This window comes from Salvelinus namaycush, chromosome 20 (genome assembly GCF_016432855.1).
Source record: "Salvelinus namaycush isolate Seneca chromosome 20, SaNama_1.0, whole genome shotgun sequence".
In the NCBI taxonomy this organism is placed as follows: Eukaryota; Metazoa; Chordata; class Actinopteri; order Salmoniformes; family Salmonidae; genus Salvelinus; species Salvelinus namaycush.
In genome coordinates, this window is record NC_052326.1 from 9,508,795 (window position 1) to 9,528,782 (window position 19,988).

The 19,988-nt window shown below is 43.7% G+C and overlaps 1 protein-coding gene across 2 annotated transcripts; it reads left to right on the plus strand.

The window, feature by feature from the left end:
* Window positions 1-416: 416 nt before the first annotated feature.
* On the plus strand, window positions 417-19,783 carry LOC120065013 (SAM pointed domain-containing Ets transcription factor-like). 2 transcript variants are annotated; one of them, XM_039015653.1, is made up of 6 exons: window positions 417-834; window positions 16,230-16,707; window positions 18,187-18,384; window positions 18,770-18,817; window positions 19,051-19,185; window positions 19,300-19,783. In XM_039015653.1, exons 2-6 carry the CDS (start codon window positions 16,242-16,244, stop codon window positions 19,476-19,478), a joined length of 1,026 nt encoding a protein of 341 aa, XP_038871581.1. In that variant the 5' UTR covers window positions 417-834; window positions 16,230-16,241; the 3' UTR covers window positions 19,479-19,783. The 2 variants fall into 2 exon arrangements, with proteins under 2 accessions (XP_038871581.1, XP_038871582.1); XM_039015654.1 differs by having other exon boundaries at window positions 417-721.
* Window positions 19,784-19,988: the final 205 nt, after the last annotated feature.

Below are 19,988 nucleotides of genomic sequence, written 5' to 3' on the forward strand. Positions count from 1 at the left end.
GAATTCATTTCCCAAGATGGTTGGACATGTGAAGTAGAGTAAAGTACTAACTACATTCAAGTAAAGATGACAACTAGATTTTTTTTTACATCAAAATAACTATTTTCAAGTATCATTTTCTAACCACCTGAATCATTTTTCAAACTGCCGTACAGTCTATTTCCCCCATGAAATTTCACTTAACCTGTACAGAATCTTCCAGATTAAACAGGAAGCTGTCATGGACACTCAGACACCCATATACTTTGAACTAAGATCCGATGCCGTTGTTCTAACAGGGTTGAGAAATGACTTTGTGTTATGTGTGTTACACACACACACACACACATACACACAGACTGTGTGTGCTTAGGTAAACAAGGCTGCCCTAGTATAAATATGACCTACAGTCAATGGAACTGGAATTCCTTCACACACTCTCACTCTCCCTCTGTCACACCCACAGCAGGTACATTGTCACTGATAGCATTAGTTAGCCTTAGTGTGCTTTTGGGCTGCGCCTTTTAAGTCTGCGCCTTTTAAGATCCAGCAGAGACTAGTAGACAGCCTCAGGCCCCCAGGTAGAGGATTCTTCATCAGTCTTCTGGGTTACTTATAGGCCTGCTTTCCCTACCTGCTGTCTGCCTGCTCGTCTGCCTGGCGCATCTCCTGGCCCATCATAAAACACCAGACACCTGCAGACTGACAGAAGAGACTGGAATCTGAGCTAACTGGACTAGAGGTAATCATCACCACTAGTCTACCTTACACCTGTTGGGGTCCTGTATTGTCTACACTCAGCACCAGTCTCAGCCCTGCCTGAGACCACCCAGAGGCCAGCACACCTTGGCCCAGGTAAGGAGTCGGACAGGTAGTCAGGATGTACTTTTTGTGGAGTCTGTGTGTATGGGCGAAAAAGCCACAGAATTGTCTCCAAGGTGTGTTCTTATCAGTAATTTATCAGGTGCTGTTCGCTCTGCATTGGTCTTAATTGAACGTTTCTGAAAGAAAATTACTTTGAAGTTATCTTATGGGGTAAAGGTATATGGGGTTACATTTTATGAAGATGCAGCTCTTATGCTGATAAAATATTCGAATTTCCTGTCATACAGCACGATGTGGTATTTCATTTTATTGTATTTAATTCAACATAAAGGCACTAGAGAATCTATATACCCCAACTGTGCAACATTGCACCTGTCTGAGTACTTCTGATGTTTGTCAATCAATTTCAAATCAAATCAAATTTCATTAGTCACATGCCCCGAATGCTTACTTATGAGCCCCTAACAACAATGCAGAGAGATAAAATAGAGATAAGAATAAGAAATAAAAGTAACAAGTAATTAAAGAGCAGCAGTAAAATAACAATAGCGAGACTATATACAGGCTGTCACGCCCTGACCTTAGAGAGCCTTTTTATTTTTCTATTTGGTTAGGTTAGGGTGGGAATTCTAGGTTTTCTGTTTCTATGTTGGTGTGTTTGATTCCCAATCGGAGGCAGCTGTCTATCGTTGTCTCTGATTGGGAATCAGATATAAGTTGTTAGTTTCCGTTTGGGTTTTGTGGGATCTTGTCTTTGTTTGTTGCATGTTTTGCACTACGAAGCTTTACGTTCGTTCTATTGTTTATTGTTTTTGGTGGAACATTAATAAAGAAAATGTACGCCTACTACGCTGCACCTTGGTCCGGTCATTCTACCAACGAGAGTCGTAACACTGGCGGGTACCTGTACAGAGTCAATGTGCGGGGGCACCGGTTAGTTGAGGTAATATGTACATGTAGGTAGAGTTATTAAAGTGACTATGCATAGATGATAACAACAGAGAGTAGCAGCGGTGTAAAATAAGGGGAGGGGGGGGGAAATGCAAATAGTCTGGGTAGCCATTTGATTAGGTGTCCAGGAGTCTTATGGCTTGGGGGTAGAAGCTGTTTAGAAGCCTCTTGAACCTAGACTTGGCGCTCCGGTACCGCTTGCCGTGCGGTAGCAGAGAGGACAGTCTATGACTAGGGTGGCTGGTGTCTTTGACAATTATTAGGGCCTTCTTCTGATACAACCTGGTATAGAGGTCCTGGATGGCAGGAATCTTGGCCCCAGTGATGTACTGGGCCGTTCGCACTACCCTCTGTAGTGCCTTGCGGTCGGAGGCCGTGCAGTTGCCATAGAGGTTGTTGTCCTGGCACCACATGGCCAGGTCTCTGACCTCCTCCCTATAGGCTGTCTCGTCGTTGTCGGTGATCAGGCCTACCACTGTTGTGCCATCAGCAAAGGAGAGCCCGCAGGTTTTGGTAGCGGGCTGTGTCAGTGGCACTGTATTGTCCTCAAAGCGAGCAAAAAAGTTATTTAGCCTGTCTGGGAGCAAGACATCCTGGTCCGCGACGGGGCTGGTTTTCTTTTTGTAATCCGTGATTGACTGTAGACCCTGCCACATACCTCTTGTGTCTGAGCTGTTGAATTGCGACTCTACTTTGTCTCTATACTGGGACTTAGCTTGTTTGATTGCCTTGCGGAGAGAATAGCTACACTGTTTGTATTCGGTCATGTTTCCGGTCACCTTGCCCTGGTTAAAAGCAGTGGTTCGTGCTTTCAGTTTCACGCGAATGCTGCCGTCAATCCACGGTTTCTGGTTTGGGAATGTTTTAATCGTTGCTGTGGGTACGACATCGTCAATGCACTTTCTAATGAACTCGCTCACCGAATCAGCGTATTCGTCAATATTGTTGTTGGACGCAATGCGGAACATATTCCAATCCGCGTGATCGAAGCAGTCTTGAAGCGTGGAATCAGATTGGTCGGACCAGCGTTGAACAGACCTGAGCGAGGGAGCTTGTTGTTTTAGTTTCTGTTTGTAGGCTGGAAGCAACAAAGTGGAGTCGTGGTCAGCTTTTCCGAAAGGAGGGCGGGGGGAGGGCCTTATATGCGTCGCGGAAGTTAGTATAACAATGATCCAAGGTTTTACCAGCCCTGGTAGCACAATCGATATGCTGATAGAATTTAGGGAGTTTTGTTTTCAGATTAGCCTTGTTAAAATCCCCAGCTACGATGAATGCAGCCTCAGGGTGTGTGGTTTCCAGTTTACAAAGAGTCAGATAAAGTTCGTTCAGGGCCATCGATGTGTCTGCTTGGGGGGGAATATATACGGCTGTGATTATAATCGAAGAGAATTCCCTTGGTAGATAATGCGGTCGACATTTGATTGTGAGGAATTCTAGATCAGGTGAACAGAATGACTTGAGTTCCTGTATGTTGTTATGATCACACCACGTCTCGTTAATCATAAGGCATACACCCCCGCCCCTCTTCTTACCAGAAAGATGTTTGTTTCTGTCGGTGCGATGCGTGAAGAAACCAGCTGGCTGCACCGACTCCGTTAGCGTCTCTTGAGTGAGCCATGTTTCCGTGAAGCAGAGAACGTTACAATCTCTGATGTCTCTCTGGAATGTTACCCTTGCTCGGATTTCATCAACCTTATTGTCAAGAGACTGGACATTGGCGAGTAGTATGCTAGGGAGTGGAGCGCGATGTGCCCGTCTCCGAAGCCTGACCAGGAGACCATTACGTTTGCCCCTTTTACGGCGTCGCATAGGGTCGCTGGCTGGGATCAGATCCATTGTATTGGGTGGAAGGCAAAACACTGGATCCGTTTCGGGAAAGTCATATTCCTGGTTGTAACGATGGTGAGTTGACGTTGCTCTTATATTCAGTAGTTCCTCCCGACTGTATGTAATGAAACCTAAGATTACCTGGGGTACCAATGTAAGGAATAACACATAAAAAAACAAAATACTGCATATTTTCCAAGGAACGCGAAGCGAGGCGGCCATCTCGGTCGGCGCCGGAAGTGTGAGTCTTTCTGTGGTAATCTAATAGCTTTCCACACCTGGATTGCGCAATATTTGCCCTTTATTCTTTTCAAAATTCTTTAAGCTCTGTCAAATTGGTTGTTTATCATTGCTTGACAACCATTTTCAGGTCTTGCCATAGATTTTCAAGTAGATTTAAGTCCAAACTGTAAATCGGCCACCCAGGAACAACCACTGTCTCCGGTGTAGATTTGGCCTTGTGTTTTAGGTTATTGTCCTGCTGAAAGGTGAATTAATCTACCAGCAGACTGAACCAGGTTTTCCTCTCGGATTTTGCCTGTGCTTAGCTCCATTCCGTTTATTTTTTATCCTGAAAAACTCCCCAGTCCTTAACGATTTCAAGCATCCCCATAACATGATGCAGCCACCACTATGCTTGAAGATATGGAGAGTGGTACTCAGTAATCTGTTGTATTGGATTTGCACCAAATGTAACACTTTGTATTCAGGACAAAAAGTGAATTGCTTTACCACATTGTTTGCAGTACTACTTTAGTGCCTTGTTGCAAACAGGTTTGGGAATATTTTTATTCTGTACCGACTTCCTTCTTTTCACTCTGTCAATTAGGTTAGTATTGTGAAGTAACTACATCCTCAGTTTTCTCCTATCCCAGCCATTACACTCTGTAACTGTTTTAAAGTCACAATTTGCATCATGGTGAAATCCCTGAGCGGTTTCCTTCCACTCCGGCAACTGAGTTAGGAAGGACACCTGTATCTTTGAAGTGACTGGGTGTATTGATACACGATCCAACGTGTAGTTAATGACTTCACTATGCTCAAAGGGATATTCAATGTTTGTTTTTTTTTTACAAATGTTTTACCCATCTTCTTTTGCAAGGTATTGAAAAAACTCCCTGGTCTTTGTGGTTGAATCTGTGTTTGAAATTCACTGCTCGACCGAGGGACCTGACAGATAATTGTATGTGTGGGGTACAGAGATGGGGTAGTCATTCAAAAATCGTGTTAAATGCCATTATTGCACACAGAGTGAGTCCATGCCACTTATTATGTGACTTCTTAAAACCTTTTCGGGATCAGTGTCCCTTCCATGGGATGGTTGAGCTAACGTAGGCTAATGCGATTAGCATGAGGTTGTAAGTATCAAGAACATTTCCCAGGACATAGACATAACTGATATTGGCAGAAAGCTTACATTCTTGTTAATCTAACTGCACTGTCCAATTTACAGTAGCTATTACAGTGAAAGAATACCATGCTATTGTTTTTTTGTTGTTTTTTCCCCCCACCTTTATTTAACCAGGTAGGCTAGTTGAGAACATAGCAGTTCGACACATACACAGAGTTACACATGGAATAAACAAAACATACAGTCAATACTACAGTAGAAAAAAAGAAAAGAAAAAGTCTATATACAGTGAGTGCAAATGAGGTAAGATAAGGGAGTTAAGGCAATAAATAGGCCATGGTGGCGAAGTAATTACACTATAGCAATTAATCACTGGAATGGTAGATGTGCAGAAGATGAATATGCAAGTAGAGATACTGGGGTGCAAAGGAGCAAGATAAATAAATAAATACAGTATGTGGATGAGGTAGTTGGATGGGCTGTTTACAGATGGGCTATGTACAGGTGCAGTGATCTGTGTGCTGCTCAGGCAGCTGGTGCTTAAAGCTAGTGAGGGAGAAATTAGTCTCCAGCTTCAGTGATTTTTGCAGTTTGTTCCAGTCATTGGCAGCAGAAAACTGGAAGGAAAGGCAGCCAAAGGTGGAATTTGCTTTGGGGGTGACCAGTGAGATATACCTGCTGGAGGGCGTGCTACGAGTGGGTGCTGCTATGGTGACCAGTGAGCTGAGATAAGGCGGGGCTTTACCTAGCAGAGACTTGTAGATGACCTGGAGCCAGTGAGTTAGGCGACGGGTATGAAGCGAGGGCCAGCCAACGAGAGCGTACAGGTCGCAGTGGTGGGTAGAATATGGGGCTTTGGTGACAAAACGGATGGCACTGTGATAGACTGCATCCAATTTGTTGAGTAGAGTGTTGGAGGCTATTTTATAAATGACATCGCCGAAGTCGAGGATCGGTAGGATGGTCAGTTTTATGAGGGTATGTTTGGCAGCATGAGTGAAGGATGCTTTGTTGCGAAATAGGAAGCTGATTCTAGATTTAGTTTTGGATAGGAGATGCTTAATGTGAGTCTGGAAGGAGAGTTTACAGTCTAACCAGACACCTAGGTATTTGTAGTTATCCACATATTCTAAGTCGGAGCCGTCCAGAGTAGTGATGCTGGACGGGCGGGCAGGTGCGGGCAGTGATCGGTTGAACAGCATGCATTTAGTTTTACTTGCATTTAAGAGCAGTTGGAGGCCACGGAAGGAGAGTTGTATGGCATTGAAGCTCGTCTGGAGGTTAGTTAACGCAGTGTCCAAAGAAGGGCCAGAAGTATACAGAATGGTGTCGTCTGCGTAGAGGTGGATCAGAGAATCACCAGCAGCAAGAGCGATATCATTGATGTATACAGAGAAGAGAGTCGGCCTGAGAATTGAATCTTGTGGCACCCCCATAGAGACTGCCAGAGGTTCGGACAAAAGGCCCTCCGATTTGACACACTGAACTCTATCAGAGAAGTAGTTGGCGATCCAGGCGAGGCAATCATTTGAGAAACCAAGGCTGTTGAGTCTGCAAATAAGAATGTGGTGATTGACAGAGTCAAAAGCCTGCACAGTAATGTCTCTTATCGATGACGGTTATGATATCATTTAGGATCTTGAGCGTGGCTGAGGTGCACCCATGACCAGCTCTGAAACCAGATTGCATAGCGGAGAAGGTACGGTGGGATTCGAAATGGTCGGGAATCTGTTTGTTAACTTGGCTTTCTTTTTCACTTCCTTGGCGTTTGAGAAGAGTAAACAGTTTTGAACATGAAAAGTTAATAATAAACAAATTAGGCACATTTGGGCAGTCTTGAGACAACATTTTGAACAGAAATGCAATGATTCATTGAATCAGTCTAAAAGTTTGCACATACACTGCTGCCATCTACAGGCCAACATCTAAATTGCAGCTGGGCTGGAATAATACATTATGGCCTTTCTCTTGCATTTCAAAGATGATGGTACAAAAAAAATACAAAATAACGTTTATTTTTTATTTTTTTTGTATTATCTTTTACCAGATCTATTGTGTTATATTCTCCTACATTCCTTTCACATTTCCACAAACGTCAAAGTGTTTCCTTTCAAATGGTACCTAGAATATGCATAGCCTTGCTTCAGGGCCTGAGTTGCAGGCAGTTCAATTTGGGTATGTCATTTTAGGCAAAAATTTAAAATAAGGGGCGGATCCTTAAGAGTTTTTAAGCACATTTTTACTCCTTAATTATTCAGGCTTGCCGCAACAAAGGCGTTGAATACTTATTGACTCAAGATATTTCAGATGAAACATTTTTATAAACTTGTAAAAAATGTAGACAAAAGCATAATTCCACTTTGATATTATGTGGTAGTGTGTGTAGGCCAGTGACTAAAAAATCTAAATGTAATCAATTTTAAATTCAGGCTGAATACTTTCTGAAGGCACTGTACATTTTACAGAAAAGTAACAATGGTTTGGTTTGGCTGCTACCCAAACCATAACACCACAGCACTTGAGTATGTAGCAACGGCCTCTTTAGAGATAGGAAATATTAAGGGTACAGATGCTCAATAGCACTAGACACACAAAACGTGCGTGTGTAGTGCTGTAAGGATAATATTCTGTCAAGATTGAGTGTTATGTGAGCATTTGGAAAAGGTCAAAAGTATGGTGTGCCGAGTAGCCTAATCGGACAAAACAAGTATCTTAACAGATATGGGCAATGATCTGAGTATTTTTAGTTATTAGCCTATCCGTGATCGGAAAAAAGTACGTTTCGGTTGCCAGACTCGGCGCAGATCTTTCAATGAAGTGCAAGGTGCTACGTGGTCTAAATAACTCAACTGGTTAGTTTGGCTGTCTGTAAATATAAGGGCGGGCTGTACGTTGATCTAGCTGCTCTGATTGGATAGAGCAAAGCAGTATTTCTAGAATAATTCGCTTCATATTTTCACCTAACCACTTCTCCTTGCATGTTTCGGTCGGATCATTTCTTGATGCTTCCTGCTACTATGATAAATCAAATGGGTAGGACGTTTGCTCAAATTATCAATGTGCATTGTACTATATTAAACGAAAGCGGGGCGAGGGTACGGAGAAAAGATTAAACGTGGATGCGCACTCTGAATGAGTGACAGCAAATTGCTTTCTGCAAATTGAGGACAAAAACACACACACATACCCCTCCACGCGCTGCTCATAATCTGCAATCTGCAGTTTATTTCGCAGAGAGATTGGTATTTTGCCAACATATATTTTAGGCATATTAAAACACTTGTGTGTTTTCCGATCACAAGTATCATCCGATCCGACTATTAACTGTCAATTACTAATAGTCATACGATTATGAATACCAGTATTTTCTGGTTGACACACCCCTATAGGTAACTGTAGCCAAACTCAAAAGGGTGTTCCTCTCTGAAGAACCTGGCCTGATGCCAATGCACCTGCATTACAGGTGAAAATGGTCCCATGTTACAACAACTGCAAAATAGCGTGGCACACAAAGAAACCGTTCACTAAGGTCATGTCTACACTTGACACTTACACACGACTTCCGCTATCAGAGTACGAAGAACGCATTGAAAAGACGGGTCTAGGCGCACAAAAGTCACTTTGTGGTCTGATTGTGTTCAGAGCTGGCTGACCACTTCATGAGGCTGTCAGGTATGCATTGTGTGCCGTTTTCTTCTCAGTCTGGACAAAATGAGAAAGCACATACAGTGGGTGATGTCATCAGCACTCCTCCCACTAGTCTGCAGAAGACGATGTTTTGGGACCAAAAGGCACATTTTCATTACAACAATGGAGGAAATACGGTTCCTAGAATTGTTTGCCTAGAGTTATGCTAACCTGTTTGCAATCCCTTTAGCATTGCTTGCTACAGAGGTCAGCTGGCTAGTTTACATCTTTTAATTGAACCTTTAACTAGGCAAGTCAGTTAAGAACAAATTCTTATTTATAATGACAGCCTACACCAGGCAAATCCGGACGACGCTGGGTCAATTGTGCACCTCCCTATGGGACACCCAATCACAGCCAGTTGTCATACAGCCTGAATTCGAACCAGCGTTTCTATAGTGACGCCTTGATGCAGTGCTTTAGACCACTGCGCCACTCGGGACGCCAAGTTAGTTAGCTACAGTAGTTAGCTACTCCCTTCAGTTGTTGCGTTATTGTCATGTTTTGCCTATTCCACCATTTGTAGAATGCATACTGGCATTTGAATATACCGCGGGAAAAGGGAATCCGGACATACTGTGGACATGGTAGACACATTTAAATGTAGGTGTTGTCGCATGACGCATTCGGAATTTCATGACCGGAACTCTATGTTCAGAATACTAAAGCTGCATGAACTGTCAAGTCTAGACACAGCCTAATTAATACCAACCCTTTGGAAACCAGGAAACAGAAAACAGCATCCATCATTGATACCCAGCAAAGTAGATTCAACCACTGTTGCTTATTGATTGATTCATACCAAGGGGCATAGTAACCCTTGAATGGTGAGGGGATCCTGAGCTTCTCATTAACATGCAGTCACCTGCAGTAAAGATATGTCACATGTGGGCCTACATGGCTCTGACCTCTATTGGACTTCCTGGTTAAATAACAAATGAGAGGTCTGAGAGTTTAAGGGGCTGTAATATTTTTCTCAGTAAGGCTACTTCCTTGTGAGAACAGTAGACGTTGCTGGGTATTATTGATCTTTCCAGCACTCTCATATTAAGCTAGTATCCTCATACTCCTTTTTTTCTCCATTTGTTGATTCCAGGGACATTACCAAGACCTGTCTTTCGGGGCTTTAGCCCGAATGATTTCGTGTCAGCCGCTAATCTTTTGCGCCGCTGCGATGGTGTAAAGTTGTGGTTATGTGAAACTCCCAAAGTCATATAACTGTTATAATCACCGGTGTAGTGCTGTCGGTAAACCGCGGAGGGATGTTCCACCACTTCTCAGAACGGTGTGATGTCTCACAAGATCACTTAATGATTACTTAGTATTCTAAATCACAAACCGAATGTAATAGCATAGATAATGTTAGACGAAAAACACCACATCATTTCTCATGGCAATTTAGGACGATTGTGCTGAAATGTCTGAAAAATAAAACGACGTGAACTCAACAGCACGCACCATGGGCTTAATATGCCTTGATTGAAACCAAATACAGGTGTCTGTGTTTAACTCCATCTGATCTAAAATTATATTAAACTGTAGTTAGACTACCTAGCCTACGTCATTCAAGAAGATCGAAATGCATATTCCCATGAAACTGATTGGGATCAAATGGTTGGCATGCATGCAGAATGGACGTTTCACCCGTAAAACATGAATAATTATCGATCACGATTGACAGTGACGAAGGCCTAATTTAAAATAAGGTAGGACTAATTTGGTGTCTTAACATGACATTTTCTTTTTTATGAATTGAGCCGCTTATGTGTATGCATAGGCAATCTTAGAATTTGGATGATATTATGCAATAGGCTACATGTTCCTACAAACTTTCATTCAGAAATGATGGCGAAATATGAATAGAAAATTGAGCTATGGTAGGTTATCTAAAAAAATAGCACTACACCACTGGTTATAATAAATGTAAAGCAATTGCCGTGTGTGGTCAACTGACCAGTTAAGCACCGTTTTGATTGGGACAGCGTCACTGCGTAACTTTGAGACAAACATGGGAACTGGTCTTGATAAATCAATCATTGTCCAATTTTCTTTTTTTCACTGAATCTCCATTTGGATATTGTCTTACAATTAGGCTGGGAAATCTAAGTGAAGTTGATGTGAGTGCTCATGATCATTAATCTAGCAATTAAAAGCAATGACGATCTTCTCTACACACAACTTTCGGGCTTTAGCCTACTTTTGACCCTTTTGCCTATTCAAGCCATTTGACATCTTTTCTTATTAGCCTTATGGACACCGGAACTGTGCTACAGTGGTCAAACAAGTCATAAGGTCTACATAGTTTCTATAACAATATAGCTGAAACTACTATAAGCTTCATTGACTTATCCTACTGAATTTATTATCTTGTAATTGTCGGCTACTCGCTGATCAGATTATTTTAATATGATTGTAACAGTAGGCCTACCTATGCAATAACCTCATATGGGGTTACTGGCCACAATCCATGGAAGAACACATAGCTACAGGAAGAGGTGCTGGAAGTACTGCAGATACATTGAAATACATTTGCCAAATTATATAATGACTCCTGTCTGTACAGAAATAAATGAAATCATAAAAAAATATTACACCAGAGAGCATAATTTATCCACAGAGGATCAATAGCTTCTTAAAAAAATTGCTGTGAATTGTATTTTGTCACATCACCAGCTCATAGGCCTACAGTCAGGTATCCGGCAATTAGGCAGTCCGCGCGACAAATATCAGCTGATTGTTGAGTTGTGGCTGCCAATATGGCTGTCAATGAACAGCAGGAGGCAGCTAGAATGTATTTTGCAATATTTCATAATACAATTGCGAGAAAAATCTACTTGGATAAGATAGTGCCACTGGAAAGTTGGTGGACTATAATTTCTACCTCATATTGTAGGCCTACAATCTGTGTATCCATTATTTTCATTGGCCTATGCTATTGGTTGCAATTAAGACATGGGTTGTTCATTTTATTTATCTCAGTATGTCAATGTCAGAGTATCTTGTCATTTTGGTCAATTGTGTGGTATTAAAAAAATATACTTGTAATGTCTCCAGTTATGTAAAATGGCGTAGAATTGCAGGAAATGTAAGCCACTGGTCTTCAGGGCTGTGCCCCGAAAGTTATGAAACTCACTCTGGTGAATTGCCTGGATGGTTCTAAGTTTCCCATGAAAAATAATAACAAAGAATCACTGAGGCTCGTCTAAGGCATAGATTCTATCAGATCACGCTTTAACCGGCGATAGCTGACATCCGCATAGTTGATGTTTTGTAGGTGTAACTACATCGGAGCTGTCAAATCGGTGCACCTGTGTTAGAAGTTCATAACGAGAAAGTGTAGGCTATATAGAAATAATTACGCTCAGGGCCTCCCGAGTGGCGGAGCGATCTAAGGCACTGCATCGCAGTGTTGCAGCGCCACTACAGCCTGGGGTTCGATCCCAGGCTCTGTTACAACCGGCTGTGACCGGGAGTCCCATAGGGTGGTGCACAATTGGCCCAGCTTCGTCCTGGTTTTGGGAGGGTTTGGTCGGGTGGGGCTTTATTTGGCTCATCGTGCTCTAGTGACTCCTTGTGGCGAGCTGGGCGCCTGCAGGCTGACTTCGGTCGACAGTTGAATGGTGTTTCCTCCGACACATTGGTGTGGCTGGTTTCCGGGTTAAGCGGGCGGGTGTTAAGAAGCGCGGCTTGGCGGGGCATGTTTCGGGGGATGCATTACTCGACCTTCGCCATCTCCCGAGCCTGTTGGGGAGTTGCAGCGATGAGACAAGATCATAATTGGATCGCAATTGGATATCACAAAATTGGGGAGAAAAAGGGGATACAAAAAAAATATTTCCATCAGCCTAATGGAGGTGTAGATAATCCTACATCTCAGTTTAGTGTCGTGTTCAAACTTTGAACTTGTAAACAAGGCTGCATGGGATTTCTCATAATGCGACTCCGTACAGCCAATGGCAATGCTCGCTTTAGGTATAATGCCAGGAGCCTCTTGTGGATTTGACAGCTGTCGCATCCGCTATGCGGATGTCGACTAAAGCGGATCTGATTGAATAGAGCCCCAAGTCTCTCTTTAAACCATACACACACAGGAAACAGTCACACCTGACTATATATACGTCTTTAACTCCAAAATCAAACAAGGGAGCCCTTTCTTTGGAAGTGCACAGGGAGAGGGCTCAACAAGTGAAATCTGGTGACTGTTGTGTCTCCCTATATCTATTACTGATGCACTATTTTGTTTCAAGAGTTGTTTTAAAGAAGATATAGCAGTTAGGGCATTCAACTCCTGTTCCTGAAGAAATCTGTAGCACCTATGTTACCCCTTGGCAGTGTTATCAGAAAGCACAGCATTGATTTTCACTGCTACGCAGACGATACACAACTTTACATTTCTTTGTCACCAGAGGATTTTAGCTCCACGGATCAGTTATTAGACTGTATTAGTTATTTAAATACGTGGATGGCTCACAACTTCCTCCAGCTAAATCAAGACAAGACCGATGTACTTATTGTTGGAGCCAAAGCACAGAGAGGGAATCTAGCCGCACATTTTAATTCACGGGCAATAAAAATAAAACACCAGGTAAAAAAACCAAGGTGTTATTTTAGATTCTGAACACAATTTTGAATCACACATTAGGAATGTGACCAAAATAGCATTTTACCACCTGAGGAACATTGCCATGGTGCTGCCGTTTCATTTCTCAGTCTGACACAGAGAGACTCATCCATGCTTTTATTACAAGCAGGCTTGATACAGAGAATGTCAAAAATATAAGAAAGATAAATAAAAAGTGGTTAAATGGTTACCAGGGAGGATGGCTGCCTTCATGGCTATGGTTCATCTGACTGTGTGTCTAAGGCCTGGCTAGCAAATGGAGCGAAGCCTAATTCTCCTGAAATGAATATCATCGTCTTGGCCGAACTCATTTAGAGATCAGTCAGGCCCTTAATCCTTCCCCCGGGGAGCATGTTTGTGCCTCTTTCTCCCGTCCCCTCCCCTTTTGGAAAAAGCTAATATGGCTAAATTTGCCGGGCTAATGGGCTTAGCGCAAGCTGTTACAGAGGAGAGTGGACACACAGCAGGCTGGCCGGTACACCGCCTGGCGCTTTTTAATCTGACTCCTGATGAAGAGAAGAGACATTGGGTTATCCCCAGACCCTTAGCGGGAAATTGGGAGATAAAAGGAGGAATGGGGAGGGGGATAGACTGGGGGTTTGGAGATGTGGAGAATAGAGAGAGAGAGAGAGAGAGAGGGAGAGGAGAGGATAACTTAATTTCCTTTAGGGTTAATAGGACTGGTACAGTCTGTCAACTGTGTTCCCGCAAGGATCATTGTGGTAACGCTAAAGTAGCCTTATCCTCACCCCAAGGAATATTCCATGTCTAATCAGTTCAATCAGTTTCTTTGAAAAACAACCATATAACAAGTGGAACAATTAATCAACATAAATATAGATGGTTTGGATTGCGGTTGCTGGGTGTGGTACAATAGTGTTATAGCTGTTTTATGAATACAGTGGCTTACAGTCTCTCTGGGCAAACAAGCCATGTCTCTCCTTGAACATGTGCTGTGCGATAGCAGACGTCTTTTACCACGGCACAACTACTGATAACCCCTGTCTCTATGACAGCTACGTTTCTTCCCATCTACCACCTGTGGCAGCAGGTAGCCAGGTACACTGTGAACCATAAGTGAGGTCATCCTGAGATTACACTGGTCAGTGGTACAGCTGACAACCTCTGATGTTGACTTAGGATGCCACTCTGATGCCAGTCGTATGGCAGCTGTGTGGGAAGTTTCTAAGGCAAGGCGTTTTTCCTGTTCAGGTCACATGGTGAGGAATAACTTTGGGCTGCTTTACATGAGGCAGGGCGAAACCATTGAAACCAGAGTGTACGTAAACAGAGTGAATTGACACAAGAAGTACAAATTCCTCCAGATTCTTCTGGAACTGTTCCTGAGCAGACAACAACACTGGCCCGCCGTCATACTACATTTTGAGGTGTAGTTGTCCTCCTCCACATTATCTCTCTTTCATTTGATTAAAAATTCCAGCTGACAGTGGAGCCAGAGGGCTGCGGAGACGGCACCTTGAAAGGAAAAGGCAGGCGGTCGTACCGCTTTAGGCCTCAATACAAGTCACCTACCCCCAAGTCACCACCCATTCTGGGCCACTGACCCACAAGTAAGAGACTCAGTGCAATCCATTTTGCCCCATGCCTGCCCTGCTGGTTCTGTGCACTCTCTAAAGGGTCATTCCCCCCGTGTCTTCACTTGACTCAGGACACATTTAAAGAGCCTCTGCAAACATGCTCTCACCTCAGTTTCTGTTCTGTTCGCTGTGCATCACTCTGGAGGAGTCACACCCGCAGTCCCTCTGATGGACTTTCTTAACGTTTTGAAACTGTTGCACGTTTAGCAGCCGGAGCTTTGGGCGCAAAGGTATAGTTTCTTGAAGGTACTGTGATTTTGATTTACTGCAAGAACGTCATCTACTGTATAGTGTTTAAAAAAAATTATACTTCTAAGTCGAATTTCACTAATTCCAAGAGGTTATTACAATTTGGCTATCAGGATGTTCATGTAGGTCACTGGTTACACTTTCTTTACAGGGTTTTCAGTGAAATAATTATTCATGTTTTCCGGTCTTACATCAAACTGAATTGGATATATGAAAGAGAACTAGAGCGTTCCCACACAAATGAAGACACACTTGTTTACTCTGGGTCAACAAGTTGGCTATGGGAAGTTGTCAGATAATTATCGACATAGCACACAGGTGTTGCAGGATCATACCAAGTTTGATGACAAACTGCTGGTTTTCATTATTCCGTCATGAACTGTATGAGTGTGGTCAATGCCCTGTATCTCCACTAGTGGTGGAAAAAGTACTCAATTGTCGTACTTGAGTAAAGGTAAAGATACCTTGATATAAAATGACTCAAGTAAAAGTGAAAGTCATCCAGTAAAATACTACTTGAGTAAAAGTAAAAAAGTATTTGGTTTTAAATATATTTAAGTATCAACAGTAAATGGAATTGCTCAAATGTACTTAAGTATCAAAAGTAAAAGTAAAAGTATAAATAATTTCAAGTTCCTTATATTAAGCAAACCAGACGGCACAATTAAAAAAAAAAGATTTTTATTGACGGATAGCCAGGGGAACACTCCATCACTCAGACATAATTTACTAACAAAGCATTTGTGTTTACCTAGTCCACCAGATCAGAGGCAGTAGAGATGACCAGGGATGTTCTCTTGATAAGTGTGTGAATTGGACCGTTTCCTGTCGAAATGTAACGAGTACTTTTGGGTGTAAGGGAAAATGTATGGAGTAAAAAGTAATTTTCTTTAGGAATGTAGTGAAGTAAAAGTAAAAGTTGCTAAAAATATGAATAGTAAAGTGAAGTACAGATACCCAAAAACACTACTTAAGTAGTACTTGAAAGTATTTTTACTTAAGTACTTTACACCACTGATCTCCACACACACAATATATTAACATATCAAATAGGAAATACTGTTGGTACTATCACATTCTTGACATTGGTAAATCTTTATGACTATTGTAAACTAAATATCCATTCTTCTTCCCTCACAAGGAGGCAGCAGCCATGTCGAGTCCAGGGGAGAGTATATCATCAGAGGGCAGCAGCCCATTGTTTCCGTCCCGCCTAGGTCTGCCTGAAAGCCCAATGGGAGACAGGACAGGTGCAGAGGCTGGTATGGCCTGGGAGATGGAGGACACCAAGCCCTGCATGGAGGCTCTTGAGCATCGCGGCCTTCCGGGCCTCCACCTGTCCTGCTTCGACATGCTCTTCACCGAGGACTCCACCTGGCTGGTGAAGGTGACCGAGGCCTCCTCGGGTCAGGCTTGTCCCGTGCCTCTCCCCATAACCAGGACCGAGCACCGTGAGGAGCCAGAGCAGTGCCCCGTCATCGACAGCCAGGCCCTGGGGCTCTCCCCGGGGCTGGAGGGCCAGGAGGAGGAGCGATCCCTGGAGCAGGTCCAGACCATGGTGGTCGGGGAGGTGCTGAAGGACATTGAGACGGCCTGCAAGCTGCTCAACATCATCCCAGGTAGGTACTGCTACAGTAGTAAACGGCCACTCTCGTGCTAGAATTAGTAGAGTTAGTAGAATAGACATTCCTGTTTGAAGATATGTTTTGTGGTGGGTACCGATTCTATGTAGGATTAATTGATCCCTGTCACATCAGTGTTCTGTGCCTTTCATATTTTGGAAAGGGAAAGGGGGATACCTAGTCAGTTATACAACTGAATGCGTTCAACTGAAACGTGTCTTCCTCTGAATCAGATAGGTGCGGGGGGGGGGGGGGGGGGGGGGCTGCCGTAATTGGCATCCACGTCTTCGTCGCCCGGGGAACAGTGGGTTTACTGCCTTGCTCAGGGGCAGAACGACAGATTTTTACCTTGTCAGCATGAGGATTCGATCCAGCAACCTTTCGGTTACTGGCCCAATGCGCTAACCACTAGGCTTGATGAGCCATAGTCAGTGGACTGAGGGACTTGACACTTTTTCCTAATTCTTCATCTATGGCTGCCACTACTGCATGATCCTGTCTCCCTTTCATGAGCATGAAAAACACCAGAGCCATTCATTCTAGCCTATTCATGCATACTGCCCAATCAGGTATTGACACAAGGTATTGATATATTGATTCAGAGCAGACACATCTGCAGAATCCGCCTGCCGCTAAAGGATAATTGAGATGGATGACAGCTCTTAATGATGAACTATGTCTCCCTGACGCAAGTCATGCTTGTTTGCTCCAGGATCTGTATAATCCCAACCTTTGCATGTGTTTAACAAATACCCAAACAGGACCTAGTGGGAATGACGGTACTGCTTGCCTGCCAACAGCCGTGTACACAGTGCATGGGTGAGGTCTGTTCAACTGGCAAAGCAAACAGCAGGTCAAGGGCATACAGCACTGTGTGTACTATAAGATGTCTTCCGTCAGTCACACCCTTTCATCACAGAGACCCTACTTCTTCTCCTCCTGCTGCTACCGCTGTATCCAAAATGTGGTCTCGTGGTGCGTTTCAACTGATGAAAATGATTGTAGAGTACACAACAGAACAGTACCCCACCTTAGGCAAACCACCATTCTCCCTAGGCCACGCCTGCGATTAGAGTTCACCCAGAGCGAAGCTCGCTGAGAAAAGACAAGGCAAATAAAGACTTTATGGTGAAGACAGTAATTGGCCTCTGATTGACAGCATTTGATTGCACTCTGTGTGTGTGTGTGTGTGTGTGTGTGTGTGTGCGTGTGCGTGTGCGTGTGTGTGTGACCAGAGATAAACCGATTCTGCAGTATGGGGACCACACACATCTAGGGTCTCCACTGTGTTCATGGTTGTTTTGGTAACCCTCTATCCTGAATAGACCCATCCCTATTGCAGGCCAACAGACATGCAGTTGACATTTACCGTAAATGTTACTGCTAGTTTGCTAATAATTTGTTCAACATCAATAGATGTATAGGGGACTATCCAAAATAGTGTTAATTGCTACCGTTCTTATCTGTTATCCCCAGACCCCATAGAGTGGAGCTCGGGGAACGTCCAGAAGTGGTTGTTGTGGACAGAGCACCTGTATAGACTGCCTCAGGCCGGCAAGGCCTTTCAGGAGCTCACTGGGAAAGACCTGTGTGCCATGAGTGAAGAGGACTTCAGGCAGAGGTCCCCTCAGTGTGGAGACACCCTGCACGCCCACCTGGACATCTGGAAGTCAGGTGTGTTATAATAGCTGTATGACTGGCAGGGCCATAGCCTTTTGGGGGCCCTAAGCTTATATCCATGTTAATATGATATATGAGTGAGAATGACTAACAAAATCAATTGGGGCCCCCTGAAGGTCAGGTCCCCTAAAAACATGCTCTGCGTGCCTGGTCGGTATTCAGCCATGATTATTACAAATGTTTTTTGCGGGGGCCCTAAGCGACCACTTTTGTTGCTTATGCCTGGGGCTGGCCTTGATGACTGGTTTAGACAGATATTCTGCACATACTGTAGTTTACTACTGTTTTCTCCTCAGGATAATGAAGCTTTTATCATTCCGTTCAAACAATACAACAATACATCTCTCTCTCTTTCTCTCCCTTCGTTCCCTCTCTACAGCTGCCTGGATGAAAGAGAGGTGTTCCGTTGGAGACAGCAAAATCACAGGTAGGTTTAGCCTCTTCTTTGTTAGCTTTGTTAGGAAAGAAAGTGACATGAATCTCATTTCTCGAGGGCCAGAGTGTTCTTGGCCCTTGGGAAGGAGTAGTGGCAGTTGTGTGGGTTCATAGCTCCTAGGAAGAAGACCAGAGGGTCATGTATAGTGCAGCTCTGTTAGAAAATATGTGTGTGTGGGGGGGGGGGGGTGCGCATGAGTGTTCATAGCTCATCCCTCTGTGCAGGCGGAGAGGAGCTGTGGTTGGAGGCAGACTCGTCATGCTCAGGCCAGCCCATCCACCTGTGGCAGTTCCTCAGAGAGCTGCTCCTCAAGCCCCACAACTACGGACGCTGTATCCGCTGGCTCAACAAGGAGAAAGGTGAGCAGGACAGGCTGTGTGACCGCTAAGAACTGATGGGATGAGTTCAGAAGAATGACAATTTAATGCAGTGATAAAGTAATCCATATCTAATCTCACTCTGCTGTCTGTCAGGTATTTTCAAAATCGAGGACTCTGCTCACGTGGCAAGACTCTGGGGACTGAGGAAGAACCGTCCAGCGATGAACTACGACAAACTGAGCCGCTCCATACGGCAGTACTACAAGAAGGGCATCATCCGCAAGCCTGATGTCTCCCAGAGACTGGTCTATCAGTTTGTCCACCCAGTATGAGGGGACGGAGGAGGACAGAGGTCTCCAAAGAAAGGGCCACACGATCACACCTTGCATTTGTACATTACACCAACACCAAGCTGAGAAGGGGTGAAACTAACAAGCATGCACTGACCAACCCCTGTAAGTACACATAGCCTTTGCCAGCCATTGCCAGTAAGTGTCAGCAGTCAAAGCTGGCAAATTATTTTTTCGCTTTTTTTAATGCAGAGAAGAAACTTGAGACTAAAATGAAAGTGCTTTTTCTCTGGGGTTGATTCCTCATAAAAACCACCAAACAACAAAGAAAGAAAAAAAACAACTTTGAACTGCCTTTTTCATTTGCACGATCTGCCTGTCCTTTTCCCCCTATTATATCATTGAATCAATAACCCGTATCTTAAAACACCGGAAGACAACATTTGATTGGCATCAAACACAAGGAAGAGAAATTCCCATCGCCCACAGTTATACCTTTTAACATGATGTACCTGCTGTGTCCCTGTGTGTAGGACGAAGAACAGTCTGCGT

Excerpts from the sequence above, each read along its gene's own strand:
- LOC120065013 (XM_039015653.1), top strand. The coding sequence starts at position 16,242 with ATGTCGAGTCCAGGGGAGAGTATATCATCAGAGGGCAGCAGCCCATTG. Across the intron at positions 18,385-18,769 it reads CCTGGACATCTGGAAGTCAG|CTGCCTGGATGAAAGAGAGG; the intron begins GTGTGTTATAAT and ends CCCTCTCTACAG. Across the intron at positions 18,818-19,050 it reads TGGAGACAGCAAAATCACAG|GCGGAGAGGAGCTGTGGTTG; the intron begins GTAGGTTTAGCC and ends CCCTCTGTGCAG.